This window comes from Hylaeus anthracinus, unplaced genomic scaffold (assembly GCF_026225885.1).
Source record: "Hylaeus anthracinus isolate JK02 unplaced genomic scaffold, UHH_iyHylAnth1.0_haploid 11989, whole genome shotgun sequence".
Classification (NCBI taxonomy): Eukaryota; Metazoa; Arthropoda; class Insecta; order Hymenoptera; family Colletidae; genus Hylaeus; species Hylaeus anthracinus.
This window is the reverse complement of record NW_026534337.1, coordinates 13,059,235-13,074,981: the sequence shown is the minus strand read 5'-3', so window position 1 is coordinate 13,074,981 and position 15,747 is coordinate 13,059,235. Positions and strand designations below refer to the sequence as shown.

The following is a 15,747-nucleotide window of genomic DNA, read 5'->3' as shown; positions in this document are numbered from 1 at the left end:
AGAGAGAGAGAGAGAGAGAGAGAGAGAGAGAGAGAGAGAGAGAGAGAAAGAGAGAGGCAGGGCAAAAGATAGTAGACGGTTCTTAAAGAGGGCCAGAGGTGGCTCCTCCGGTTTCTTCGCCAACCACGAATCACCACCTCGACCCCTTCCATTCACCCTCTTTTGGATCCCTCTAAACCCCCTTTTCTGGTCACCGATGTGCAGCCGCTGGAAAGATATTGCAGCTAAACACTTGGTTCTTTGATGCCGCCTTAACCTGCCTCTCCATCCTGAGAAAGCCTGGCTAGATAATTAACGTTAAAGGTTAATCCCACGGAGAACGATGGTCAGACAAAGATAAGTCTACGACAGAGAGAATGCGATGAGAGAATAATAACGATGATATGGACATTTCGAAATTATTTTTCCAATGTTTTCTGGTAATGTCAACGTCCATTCTTGAAGAATGGAAATTTCTATAACGCACCTACAACTTATCTCAAGTGGGTGAATTTAAAAGTCACCCAACAAGGAAAATCTATCGAACAAAAATCTACAAGAAAACTTAATGAAATTTTCCGCAAAAGCTAAAAAACCAGCAATCCACCCCATTTGGCGTTACGCGACCATAAATGCATAAAATCCCCAGTCTAGCAATCACTGACGCGTCCTGTAAACATGGCAATTAACGAAAGCGCAATCGTGAAAAGAGGTGAAATTACACGCTCGGGCGAGGCTCGAGCGTCCTTCACGGTCGTTTCTTTGCCCTGAAAATGGTCCACGGTCGAGGAACCGACCGTAGCGGACGCGCGAGGCGCGTAAAAACGTCTAAATTGCGCGTAAATAATTATATTTGCATATTCATTGAAAGGTAAATATTTAATGCCGACGTGGCAGAAAGGGGCAGCGTGAAGTGTAACGTATACGAGGAAAGTGAGGCGCGCGAGTGTTCAGGACGTGGACGAGGTGGAACTGGGGGGGGGGGGGGGGGGGGGGGGGGGGGCCCCCCCCCCGGCAGGGGTTGTCCCTGGCCAGCGGCCGAGAGAGCCAGCGGAAAAGGGGTTGAATATACATCGCGGCTCGACGGAAATTTTAGCTTAATTTTACTTAACTACACCGGGCTACCAGTGGGTCTCCGTTGCAGGGACAAGTGTTATTTTTGTAATTCTGGCCGGGCGCTAATGGGAGACCTCGGCTTAACTCCCGACGACCAACAAAAGAGAGTGTTTACCGCGAGCGACGGATACACAAATCCGACCGTGTAAGCGACACCCTGGTAACGATGTTTAAAACGACGCTCGCGCTACCGCAGCGATTGTTATTCGCCAATCACGGTGAATAGACTGCTGTCAAGTTGGTTTACGTTCAAATGTGAAATAAACACTCTTTGCTTGAGAATATTTTCAACTTGTTTATTCCTACGTTTGCATTTAGACTCGATTTAGTTGATATTCAATTTCTATAAATAGATATATTGAAATATTTGTTTCCTGTTAATCTAGGTTTCGAATTCACTTCAGTTCCTCCTTTAAATTTTAGCGTCATAGACACGAGTATTTTGGGATGAGTGGTACAGTGTAATTCTACGTATAAAACTGAATAAAAAATGAGGATTAGAGCTTTTGATATGAGCTTTCATTTTCGAGAAAATCGATGCGAAAGTTCGTCCGGTGCCCGTACGATTGAAGCCTGTGTCTGACTGTTACTGGATATTTCTACTTAATATACATTATTGAACTCTCAATCTGACGAAGATATCTGAAGAGAGAAATAACACATAGTGACATTGATAACACAGACATAAAACCTGAGAGGCAGTTGCTTCGGGGTAAACTTACATTTTACACGAACAGAAGTTTATTTTTTCCTTCCCTGACGAGACGAATTTCTATGGATATTATTTGTGAAAGTGTGCACTTCAAAGTTTTACTTTTACTCCGCCTCTACCCGAAGTTGTAGAACTGAGATTGCTAGCAATGAATGATTGAACAGTATCGAGGCTACGTCTGACATGGAACGGTGAAGATCTACTTCGCGCAGCAGTACCAGACAGGAATATCGTTTCCTAAATTACGATGGTCACTTTTATATAGCATAGCTATAAGCATAGGTTTACACAGTAAAGTAGCAAGGGTATAATTTGATATAGAAGAGGCAACTTCTTCTCTGTCGTGCACAAGCAAAATTATAATTGTTCAGATGTCTCGATTTTGGTCCAAAGATCTTACGAATCGTTGCAATAAAAATAAATTATTACAAGCCTTATGAATATAAGCCTTCATAATTAATATTTCATTAAAAAGTCAGAATCATAATCACAGTCCACATCCCTCGTGTGTCAAATTTTTTTCACGCGAATTTTCCCGTCGAATTTAAACGCATTTCCAATTTCGCCGCGCAACAAAAGCGTTAAAGTCGCCGGGCGCACCGCAAAATCAATTACGAATTCGTCTAATTCACCTGGCTCGTTAATTTTGATTTTCAACCAACGACGGCGACCCCCAGTGGCAACAATGCCGGCCAGAAACAGTTTTCCCTCGCCCTTACCCCGGGGGCGAACCGTGTACACGTTACTCAAGAAGACGTGAAAGGGACGCTGATGAGATTCGAGGGAAAGCGTAGAAGCATCAAGCGTCGCGAGTTACAGAAGCTGGGACGCGTATCGAGCGTGAATATTACATCGATCAGGGTTTGACGATGATACAGAAGGAGGAGGGAAGACACGGAAGTGGGGATGATGTCGCCTATTATCCAGCGAAACACCTGAGCCACCCCGCTCGTCTTCGCCCCTCGATTCACGGTTACACGTCGCTCTCTGCGTCGCAGGAGAGTGTATGAAAACCAGCACGCACTCTCCATCGCCAACGGTGTCGGTATCGCGGCTAAATTACACGGGCTCCGCGTATTATTCGCCCCTAAATTATTCCTTGCTAACCACAAAAATAGCCCCTTGCTGCCTCTATTTCTCTTCGCATGGTTTCACGGTTTTCTTCGTTCGCCCTGGTGTCACCCAGCACGGTCATCGTCTCAACCGCATCGACAGTATATTTTACGCGGTCGCATGGTGAATCTTATTTGGAATATTTATTCAAGCCCTTGGCGCACGTTTACACCTGGTGAACATTCTCTGTACAAAATTGTTCCACAGGAAATGACAATATTAATCGTGACAAATATTAATAGAGAAAAATATATATAAAATGAATACAAAATCTCTTTTAAATATAATAGAATTCATTTTGCATTAGGTCGTATATTTTTCTAATAAATGCATAATTTCTACCACCTTCCTTTTAACCCTGTCCGATTCTTAAATAATAATCAAATAACTATTCAAGTAACAATTACTACTTAATCCACAAATTAATTCTTTCCTTTCAATCCTGTCGTAGATGATGGAAACTGGAGCCGCCATGCTAACGATGACACATTTTCCTCGACGTCAGCCTCGAGTTGCGAACGCATTCACGTGCATCGATAATCGTTAACAAAATTCCCCGCACGTCCGTCGATGTTTGAACTTTCTACGGATGGTATCGCGCGGCACAGGTGAATATTAACGAATGTTTGCCTGAGGGAACGTGTTCTGTCCAGGCATGATGGACGCTTTCGAAGGCCGAAGTTCGGATAGAAGTAAGCTCCTGACGTCCAATATTCGACCCCACTTCCACAAGAGATGGATCATCCAATTCCCAGTATACTTATCTGCTCCGAGCTACACATATTATAATTTACCCCTGACATATTTGCAATTACTGCTAAATACGATCCGATGTCACATCTACCGCGATTCGATACGTAACGAATGGTATTGTACTTTCTGAAAAAAAAATGTGTATCATAGGTACACGCTGAACTTTTCAAATCTCCCCGTAAGTGGTTTCACGTGTCCATCTGACAAGTCTCGGATTAATATTGATAAACACGGAAACACGATCAGTGCGCACGTACGAGGCGGGCGAAAAGTTTAATCATAAAAATTGAACGTGGAAACGGACAGCTGACCGCCAGCCGTGATGAAAGATATATCACTGGAATCTCGTTATATTTTCGCGGCTTCAAATATTAACACGCGAGACGAACTTTCAGACAATCTCTGGCCGCGTTGACGAAAGGAGGACGCAAGTTGGAGTATCCTGTGTCTTTGATATTAGGCAGTATACTAAGAGTAAAACAAAATTGTATATCATATTAGATGGAATACACTACGATACCACGTTACTATAATAGATCTCAGAAGAATTTATAATTTCCCTGCTAAAATGAAACGACGAACCCGTTCATTAACGAAATGTTCGCAGAACAGTTTTTGTTTAACAATATTTCCTCTGTATCATTTAAACGCCGATGCACAGCTGGCAGCGAGGAAAGTTCACAGGAGCGAAAGTTGCGCGCAAAAACATCGCCCTGACCATCCGGTTCGATTCGATAAAAGATGGATGATCCGACATCGAACGTACCGCCGATCGATCTCCGAGCTGACGCTCTCGAAGATGAAATGCACCCTTGGCGACGTCGAAACCGACCCTAACGCTCTGTCGGCCCGTCGTCCTCTGACCCCCTCCCCCTTTCCCTCCTCTGTTTTTGCAAGGCAACGGCATTCGGCCAACCGAACGGCCATATTTACGAGAAAGACGCGTGCCCCGCGTTGGAAGCTACGATCATCCCCCCTGATACGGCCGATTTCGAATACAAATTCGTCCATATGTAACTTCGAGAAACGGTTATTGGCCCAACTAAAGGTTATTAGGTCCGAGGTAAGTGGATCCTCCTCCTCGGTGACCAGGCACCTCACGTACCGTCGTGAATTCGGCGTCCCAGATGCAGACACTTTTAGTTTTATTTATATAGTGAACTGCCCGTGCCCGACGGGAGCACAAGCGATGGCTCGTGCCACCTTTTCTAATGGTCCTTTCGGGAAATCATTTGTCTAGGGAAATGATTCCGCTGGATTTTCACTCAATTGAAATATTAAATAGAGACGTAAACTTGACATTAGAAATTAGACAAGAAACATTCTTTTTCTTTTAAAAAAAAAAAAAAAAAAAAAAAAAAGGAGCGTATATCAAACCAGTTGAAAGCTACCATTGAACCAAGCCAAAAGCTTCAAGCAATCGATAAGAAGACCGTCCCTATGAGAAGGGAAAAGTAAACTGCGAGATATCTCTTTCAATAACAACTCGATAATGCCTCCATTCGTAACTTAAGAAGATTTAACGAGTTGCGCGGACCAAGGTGGCCCCGGTCCCGTAGATTTATACGAAGGGACAAGCGAGAGAGCCGAGAAGAGGGCGCGAGGGGTTTCTGGTTTCCTCGCGGGGTACCCGGCACGATGGCTGCCGTGGAACAGCGGTACATTATTTCTTGATGTCAAATAAAGCAATTAGCATGTGCCCTGACCAGGGTCCACGGGTTCTAACCCGAGTAATCTCACCGGGGTCCCCGGCGTGTGCGACATCTTCATCAGAGACGGACCCTCCCACCCCTTTCTCCGTTGCTTTCTATCTTCCCACCAACCACCCCTCCTGCCGCCCTTCGTTGGACGATACTCTGCTCGCGTGACTATCCTGCACCCCCAGAGACGAGAGACTGAACGCCCTAGGAACAAGGGAACGAGCGAGACACCGACTCTCTCCGAAGTGGAATTGGAGTAGAGAAAGGCGAGGACGGTTTCGAAGGTGGGGTTGGAAACGGCGAAAAGGCGACGCGTCCAGCCGGTGCAGCCGCTTCCAAGGGAAATTTCACAAAGGCTGACCCGTTGCTAATGAATGTTATATAACCCTTTTAATGCTTTAAGCCTCTTAGATTTTTCAGAGAGCCCTCCACACGCCTCCTACGGCCTCCTCTCCTACCCCGGAGGACTCTTTCCTCTCGCGGTGCACCAGAAGTGGCTTGCCAACGCCAGAGGAGAAAAAGAACGAGCGAACGAGCGACGGGGGTCGTGCCTCGGGGGTAGGTAATTATGTGGCGGACGTAAATTAAGCTTGTTTAGATTGGGATTTTTATTAAGGTCCTTTATGAAAGAGTGCCGCCACTAAATGGCGCCCCGAACACTTTATCCCTCGGTATTCCTTTAAAGCAGCGGTTCTTAACCGCTTTTTTACGTCCCCTCTTGACGGTCTAGTGCAACGAGAACCCTTTCCCGGCGTGACTTTTCGCAATATTACTCGAGTCAATATTTTTCCATCAGTCTGTGAAATGATTTTATTATTTTTGGTTTTGACAAACGTATCGTTTTTGTTTATTAGGCAGCGTTTAAAAATTATTATTGTCATCGTTCGAAGGGAAAAATAGAGATTACATCACGGTTAAGAGTATTGGAATTGGCATTTTGAATTTTCCTCTGGCTATCCCTAAGAAATCGTAACCAACGATCAGGAACTACGTATATAAAGGCGAAGCAGGATGTACGCTCCGGAGGTGTACGGAAGAAATAACTAAGGGTTAGTTTAATGGTGCTTTAGGAGTCGAAGGTTTTAACGTTTCCGTTGTCCCCCATTTACGGAGGGTAAGAAGGGACTACAGTGGGTCGAACACATAATGATAAATACAATTTGTTGTTACAATATATTGCACGAAATAGAATCTAGTTAATCGACATAGTACCATTCATATTAAATTAAATTCAATAATTAAATTTCTCATTCACACAAAATGTATTCACAGTCAGTTCTATAAATATCTCCCGTGTTTATGAAAGAAACTTGTCCAAATTAAACGACAGGTTTGATGTTTCCAAATGCTCCGAATCCTGGTTTCGTTCATTGTATATATATATATATATTAAACGCTAGATTCTTCTCGCGTTAATACCTGTTGACCCTTAACGAGGAGCCATTGCAGCCCGGCAAACAACTAATCGGCTTCACGGCAAGGTTTGTACCCGGCGAACTTTGGAACAGCAGTTCTCAGGTACAAACTGTTCGCTATATATTGGAAATACGCATGCCTTCGGAGCGGGCGAGTGCAGAACGAAGTTCTCGGTTAGAAGTTTAATTTAACTGGGCTGGCAGCCGGGCGTAAACGCTGAATGATTTGTTGCAAATCGCGAACGCTTCGGCGCACTTTTGCACACGGAATCGGGAAACGGTATCTTACCCGTCGCGTTGAGTTCAAGTCGACGCGACAATGTGTATCCAAGCGTTTTTAGAACTAATTGCCACTGTACGTTTCGAGTGGATAATATGAAAGGTGATTGCTAAGAGGAACGTCATCCACTCCATTGACAAAGTTTTATATGTACAGTATTGAGCAAATACTTTTGATACTTTCATTCGTTATTGCTCGTTTATTATTAGATTGAACAATCTGTGTTTTGGAGTAAACAATCGCACATGTTATTCTTGAATGATTCTGCGTATTCTTCTAGAATATTATTTTTAGTTATCTGTCATAAAAACAGTAACCGTTTATCTCACTGGGCGTCAGGTCATTTCAAACTGCATCGAGTAACCTACAGCAAGCATATCGCCAGACTTTCGCGAAATAATCAATAACAATTAACGTCGCGGCCGTTGCCGTGGATTCCGCGGAGCGTCGCCGACGTTCGTCGTGGAGTATCGAAAATCGAGATTCGAGTCGATTTTCTCGGATAGCTTTCGTTGAAGCGAGGTCGGGTGTATGCTCGCTCGTTCTCTCGATTAGGCTTTGCCGTCATTAAAAGTTTATAAAGAAGCAAAGCTACCAGTCGGGGCACGCCGACGCGAGGAGGAACGAAGACGGCTAAAGGGGGTGTTCCAGGAGCAAGAGGGCGTGGTAGGAGTGAACCAGACGACGTTGGAGGGACAAGGAAGGAAAGAGATTCCGAGCTAGTTTTCTCATGTGCAATGCATAATGAGGAAAGGCAGACGGCGCATAAAGGGCCTACAAATGAGGCTCTGGGTTATACGCACACGTTCCTGGGTGGATGCGCGTAACAAACGCACACTAAGGTTAACACCTACACGGACGAGGGCGTGAACGACTTTATCTAACCCCCCATGCCACGATGGCTACAGCGTTACCGACTTCTAAACGCGCAGCGATGTTAAAAACTTTCCCCTCTGATTTTAGTTATGCCCGCCAACTTTCGAAACGATGGACCCATAAAGTTCTCTGTTAATCTCATGCTTACGCGGCGTTTGTATTGTATCGCGCGCGAACTCGTGCCTCTGCTGCTTGGAAGACGCGAGTGTTGTGCATGGGGAGGTATTAGTAACTGAATTGGTATTTTTAAGCTCGCGTTAGGGCTTAGAATTAGTTCGAGAATGAATAATTAGAGAATAATTTCTTTCCTAAAAGATACAATAAAATTCATGCGCTAAAGTTATTTATGGACTGAACTATCCCTGATTGATTTTATACATCCGATAAAAGTACCAAATTATGAAAGTAACCTAGCCAACGACTTCTTCGAATCACCCTGTGCACAGCCGATTTCGTTCCCTATAATTTGAGATACAATGTACGTACTTCAACATTTTGCACAAGTTCAGCTAGATTTCAATAGCCATTCACAATATGGGTCGCGGAGCAATTATGGCTCTATCAATGGATTTTGACTCGTGGAAGCGTTGTTGATTGCTCGAACCAGACCGACGAAGTAACGGCGAGCAAAAGTGCCAGCACGCGACGAGCGAGGCATGTTGCATGAAAACCGATTAAAGGTGTTGGATCGATCTTCCCTAGTAACTGACTCGCCATACTTGCTGACGAAAGGTGCAAATCGTTGATCCGGTTGGTAACCATGCGCGACTCTCATGACGTTGGAGGTATAAATACGTAGGAAAAAATTGCAATGGTTTACCACTAGAACTACCAAGTAATCAATTTAACTTATTTTGAAACTCGTTTTAAAATTGCCAATGCTTTTGTCACATAAATTGTGGTGACAGTTATTGAAACAGAAAATTAAATATACCGATGAAAGGTATGCATGAATTGAAATATGATTTACTAGAAGTAGGTATGCATTGATTTTGGTAGTTTTATTGTTAAACCATCGAATGGTTTCTGAATGATTAGATGAGCAACCAGATGGTAGAATTGAAGAGTGATGTTGTGACAACTTGAACATTAGTATTGTAATAATTACTCACGATTACGTACTGGCAGGTGAGTGGTGTATTTTCTCTTACCTTGTTCATGATTTGGCGGGGATAGTCCCGCCTTGCGAGGGTCGACTCTGCAACAGAAAGAAAGTTACATCAGTCCCTGCTCTTAATTTGACTATATTTTGAAAATGTAAAGTGGATAAAACATCGTGACACTTCATGTACCAAACTACGATGCTTTTAATATTCTCGAACTTCCAAATAAGAACGATAAAATTGCCAGATTTCTTCACGAATTTCCACCCCTTTAGAATAATTTTCCCCAAACTACCTGAACTCCATATAAAACCCAAGCAAAATGTTTTCCATCTACGAGAAAGAAATAGTTCTCTCACTGAATCTAATTTTCAAATTTTCTCCAGCACTTCATAACATTACTAATGCACACAGAGTTACTCGGTCGTGCACCCAGTCCCGCATCTTCTACCACCCCCAATCCTCGCCCCTGAACGGGGTACCACCGAATTCCCGTAATCTAATGAATGGCCTAACCCCAATATCCTCTCGGTTCAGCCTCACCGCCACCTACCCTCTATGTACTCGAGCTGTATGTACCATGCATGTAAATACGTTCACGGACCAAAGATTCGTACGATATCGGCGTGACTGTGTGCTGCGAATTCTTTAAAGCTCGCCGACCCTCCAGTCATGATTAATTATTTCCACGTTATCGCGATGCTCTCCCCTTTCGATTTCACCGTGACGATCGAACTGGATCAGCGAATCATTGTGGTTAACGGTTTGTAACGCAATGGCTACCTCGAGTAAGTAAACATGTCACGCTCGAGGCAAGGCTGCCGTAGCCGGTCTTTCTCGTGGAAGGACAAGGAAGCGCAAACGTGTTTATTTTCGGAAAATAATAAAAAGGATCGTCCAGCGGCCGTGACGCCAGAGCGATCGTACCAAAGTTGGGAATAATGTTTCGGACACGACGCTCGTCTGGCTTTGCCCCGTCGCTACACCCACCTACGACCCACCCCGTTCCTCCCTCCGATCTCCGACCAGCCTACCCTTATACGCGTGTCCGCCGCAGATTCAGACTCCTAATTAAGACGAGGGTGCGAGAGGGGTTTCAGGGGTTTCTCCCGGGTTCACCCCCGTAGGGAGGTGGGAGGATGTGGGCGAGGGTAGCAGGAGGGTATCCACGAGGTAAGGGGCACCCGTACCGCGCCGGAGGGGTAAGCCAAGGCAAAGGGGGTAAGGAATATTGATCACGGGACCACCAACGCCAGCGAGGCAGGGACTGCCCGTACTCTCCGTCTCTATCACGCCAAAACTCCCTTCTCTCACCCTCTGCCTAGTCTTCTATCGTCTTGCCTCGCGTAAGTGTGTCCCGCGCTATCCCACGTAACCGTCGCCCGTCTTTCGCCCGTTGCTCTCGGCGTGTGCAACCGGCGCGGACCAAGCCAGGCCAGACTAAACCACCAAACGCCAGATGCGTGAAATCAGTCGGTTAGAGGCTGCCCCGCAGCCTTTGCGAATTATTGACGCTGAAACCGCGACCGCGGAACAGATGATGCTGCCGAGGCTGTTCCGAGACCGTGAGCCTGAGGGACGAGCCGCAGGACGATGGCCAGAAGTATAACGAACGCGAGCAGGGTGTTGCGACACCGTGCTCGCCTGACGTCTCAAGGTGTCGACGTAATTATTTCACGTCGACTTTGTAACTGATTGGTTCGGGGTTTCTCTTACCACGGCGCTGGACCACTGCTGTGGGGCTCGACGAAGTCTTGGGAGAAGGATAGAAGGTTCTGTACAAGATATATATCAATATGTGGAAGCCACATTAGTGGCCGAGTAGGAACAGAAAAATGGTGGAAGAGGTATATATTAACTTTTTGATCTACTTGACTGTGTCTTATAAGTACTTGTGTACCCCGTGAATCACAAAAGTAGATGGTTTGATAAGCAGTCGTCAAACAGATAGTTTTTTATTCTACGATAATTCTACGCAATAACAACTAATTTAGCCTTCTTCTGTATCCCCCAATTTTTCGAACTTTTATCCCTCCACCCTTGAATGAAATAGATCCTGAAACTCTCCAGTAACGACTGTTACAGGTGAAGTCAGCCCTGCTCCCGCGCAAGGGTTTCGTGCGATGTCGAGGAAAGGAACAGGACTGTCGGACGAAACTTCTACGCCCCAAAATCAGGGGTTTGGCCTGACGAACTTTGACGCACACGCTCGACCGAACAGATCTACACCGTAGACGTGTGCAGCGTTCTCACGAGTTCTCGAGAGATCTTCCAGAATGGCAAGAAGGAGGAACGACTTGGCTCGTTCCCGAGGCTACGACAGGAAGAACGGTACGACGAGACTAGCTCGAGTTTACACGACGTACCGACTCCTCTTTTCTGTCCGTCGCTCCGCCTTAATTAAATCTCTCAACCCTTCCCGAACGACTCGCGGCTCTAGCGGAGAACTAGAAGTAGAATGGCCCGCCCTTGTCGTTTCTTTGCCCCACTCGCTGTCGTAACGCGTCTGGATTACGAGATTTTTCACGCTAATTGCCGTGTCTGTTCGCACGAACAGCGGTGACGTCGTCTGGGTTCTTGGAACTAGAGCCTTGGTGGGATTGACGGTTTGGGAAATAAAATTTTCCAACATAAAGTTGTCGGTACCCATACTGAGATAATGGGTACGAATATATATTGAACTAATTTTGTATACCCTCTCGAAACCACGCAAGTCTAATCTGATGCACTTTCTCCTGCCATCTGGAGTACTCAACGTATCAAGTACCCTGTTTGAGCTACCCACTTTGCGCATGGAATTTGATCCACGTGACCCCAACACGAAAACGTACAATCATCCCCGTCCAGAAGAGCACCAAACGACAATCATTATACATGAAAAGTTCAAACGGAACGGTCCTCCCGCGAATAATGGACGGTCTATCACGGAGAGCGTCTTTTCTCAGTCGTCCTCTTCGCAGATTCAATACGCCACCATTTTCATGGCTCTAGGTGCCGTTATTCGGTCCGGTAACGAACGTCAAGGGCGACCTCGACGAGGCCGGAAGAGATCTCATTGTCCAGAAGCGGAGGCCACGATAGGAGGGTTGCACACTGCCGGCAACCAGCCAACTCAAACTTTGATATGGTTTCCTAAATAACCAAGGCGACCGATACCGCAGCACGATAGCCCCCCTGCCACCTCCCCCCACACCTCCCCTTCAGGCTTCCCCTACCCACGAGGTCTGCATCCACTCCGATCTATGGCGGGTCCAAGGCGGGTATCGTAACTACTGTCGAAGCATATTGAAACCCTCACACCATCGATGACCTAACTCGACGTCTCCCCTTCCACATCTGCGCCAGGAAACCGGTACACGTCGGTGCCCTTCGTGCAAAACCTTCGCCACTGAGTGCGTTTGTCGTTTCAACGAGAGAAGGTTGGCCGCATGGAGCGTGGTCGATCGAACGTTATAGCTTCACGCTAACGCGGACCGGTGTTTCGGCAATTTGAAAATGGAGTGACAGGCAATCTCTACGGAGAGCTGAGAAGAGGAGAAACGGGGGGGGGGGTGGGGGTGGTGGTGGTGGCTGGGGCACGCGTAATGACCACTGATTTATCCGCGAATTTGGAAATAAAGTTTGCAGGGATAATCGCACGCGGAAACCCAGGTGCGTTGCAGTTGGACACCTGAGATAAATTCGGAGGCGAAAAAGTTGCACCGTTTACAAAATCTTGACCAATAGCAACACAGGTTCTAACAAGAATTATTTTATTACATCACCTAGCTACCACCCTACTGAAACAAAACAAATTTTACTGGACAAGATCGGTCGACAAGTTTTTCCTAGTCGATGATTAGGTGTTCGGTTACCTTCAGAACAGAGGTGCACGATAACGATCGAGAACGAAGCCACGCGTACGGGGCTTAGGCTATCCTTCCTCAGGTAACGGTTGAGCTGTATCTGGAGGTTAACTGTTTGTCCGCTAATTAGAAGCTAACAGCAGAACTAAAGTTCCGAACTTTAAAGTTTCTTGCTTCTGCAGGAGCCTCCTCTCGCCCAGCCGGTACCCTCTTCTCGGGTGCGGTGCAGACACCCCAGAGGCGAACGCCCTATCGTCTTTCCACTCTTCTTCCCTTTCACTCCTTCATCCTACGACCGGCTAGCGTTAATTACTAATTAATTGTTTCGCATGTTTGAGTTTTAAATGGATAAGTTAAACAGCGCATAAGAGCCCTGGACGTGGAGAACGCCGGGTTCTACAATCCCCCTTTCGTTTAGTCTCTTCGTCCATCGTTCGGTATCCGTTGCCTCGCCATCTTTTTCGCTCCTCCCCTTTCGTCCCGTTCCTGTTCCCTTTGCGTACGATTACAGTGCAAACGGTGTACTGTCGGTTAACGAAGTTAGGATGACCGTGTGAGAGAGCGCTGGGGAACCGCGCTCGTTCGTTTATTCGTTTTTCACCTCGTCATCAAAACGCTGCATCCCTCGAGTGCGCGCGTTACATTACATTACTCGTAGGCGTGAAACTTTGATACGCTGGATGGATGAAAAGTAAATGGAGTATGCGGCCGGCGGCCAGAAGATCTCTGATATTTGATTTATGTTCGATTCGTGCCGGTGGAAAATTATTCCACGCCTCTGGGACTTCGATCGTGGAAATTGCGCGAACTGGATAGTTTAGTTTTGATATTCGAAAGAATTTCTATATTTAGTACGGAAAAATTGGTGTGTGCGGTGACTCTCCTAGATGTTTAGATGGTTGGCGAGTGTTTTGAAATTTTCAAGATCTTCCTAAATTATTTTTCTTTTAATAAGTATGGATAATGCTTATCACTACTGTCAATTTATAAATGTTCCCACTCTGTCTCGTATCATCTTCGACCTGATCACTTCTGATTATTTTTTATCCGCTATTCTGACTGTTATTCATTCCCTGAACCAGACTTTACAGTTAAAAATGTACTCTCGAAGCCTGGTACATTTTTTCCAACTAAACAAACAACTAAGTTTTTTCCCCTGACAAACATAATTCCAGTAGCATATAAATTTTTATTTCATTCCTACGAAAATTGTATTCAACGCACCGGAGATCTTTACCTATGCAAATTGATGTTTCGTATTATTCTCACCTTCCTCCGAATTCCCAATCTCGCAGGGTGGAAATCCCCGATGACTCGACCGCGTCGCGAGTCTACAAATCGTTTTACCTCAATCTTGCGACAAGGGAGCGAAACGGGGGGAGTGAGGGGTAATCGGCGGGGTAATCGGCGTTCAAATAAAAAGGCGTAATGCCAGATAAAACATCCCATTTGTCTAACGACGATATTCTTTCCTCCGTTCTGTGTGCCCTTCTCTCTTCGCCGACAACGGAGGATGGGGGATGAATCGGGGTGGTAATCATCTTAAACACCATTGTCACAGACACCTCGTGTAGGCTGCCACTCGGTGCCACCTGATTCTTCCGTAATTGAGATGGATCGATAAGGACAGCCCCGTCGCGAAAAAAGAAAGCGAGCGGAGTCGAGGGCGCTGCTTTTTTAATTCGATGAGCTAATGTACCGACAGTTACACTAATGGCGTCCCTGGGGGTGTTGGTCCCACGGTACCCCTGATTCTCCCCATGCAAATTCTGAATTCGTGAATCGATGGAGTGCTTTGTATGCTATAATGGTCTTCGGATGATATGAATTTTAAATTTGATTATGAATTAATTGTGTGAGTGATCGAAGGGGGAGGATAGAAGAATTATTTGGTGGAGCACTTATGAGACTTGCTTGATTGAAATTTTCCAAGGACATGTGTCATTGAATATTATGGTTTATATATAGCTGGTTGAAAATGAGAAATTATGAAACGGGTCGAAAGAGGAATTGTTAATAAATTTTAGTTGAGGAGTGGCTGAGACAATTATCAATTAACACGAATGAAAGTATCGAGCCCAGTTGATCCTCTGTCAAGAAAACATCAACAGAGACTGAACCCTGATGGCGAAGGACCAGGGACTCCAAACCGAGCAGTCGATTTCGAGGCCACATTTAAATCGAATGATAGAGGCAGCATCGGGAGTAAATAATGAAGCGGGAATAGACTGCGGAGGCGCAGGGCCAGAATAAATCTGGAATAATCGGAAAACGGGTCGTCGAAATCGAGGTCTGTTATTGACTGGCGTGCAGGAGTTTAGCAGGGGTGGAAAAAGAGGAAGCGAAGGAGAGGGTGTCGGAGCAGAAAGGTGGAAAACAAGAGTGTGGGACGAATCGGTGTCTTAACCGGCCGACGGGGGGGCGACAATTATTTACCAGGGCGTCTAGTACGACGTTCTAGCGCAACGCTACCGTTGCGTCGACGACGAGAGAGGCGAGAGTCCGCGGCTGTTAATTGCTGGCTGTCAGGGCCACGCAGTGACACGGACCGCCGTTACGGAGGGACTCCCTCGTCGAAGGCACGCGTTTACCGAACCCCTCCTTTCTGGAGAGGAAACGCACGAAACGACCAACGCCGGACTTCGATCCTTCCCTCGAGTGTCTAACCTGTTACGACTTTCAGACGACGATTCCTCATCCGATTACTCGCTTCTCTTGCAGCCAGATTCATTGGCAGGAACACAGGGCTGAGAAAAGTAACGAATTGATTCGAAGACCTTAAACAATAATCTGGAAGCCCACAACCTAACCTTCCAATCTCTTTGTTCCAAGGTGTTTGAATTCCCATCGAAGAC

The 15,747-nt window shown here is 45.9% G+C and overlaps 1 protein-coding gene across 4 annotated transcripts in view; it reads right to left on the bottom strand.

Annotated features, from left to right (window-relative positions):
• LOC128887577 (mucin-2) overlaps nucleotides 1–15,747 on the bottom strand; it is a 295,584-nt gene that overhangs the window by 63,346 nt on the left and 216,491 nt on the right. For all 4 annotated transcript variants that reach the window (XM_054143612.1, XM_054143613.1, XM_054143614.1 and 1 more), the window contains exon 4: nucleotides 9,096–9,142. In XM_054143612.1, coding sequence (XP_053999587.1) covers nucleotides 9,096–9,142 — 47 coding nt within the window. The remainder of the gene's footprint in view (nucleotides 1–9,095; nucleotides 9,143–15,747) is intronic.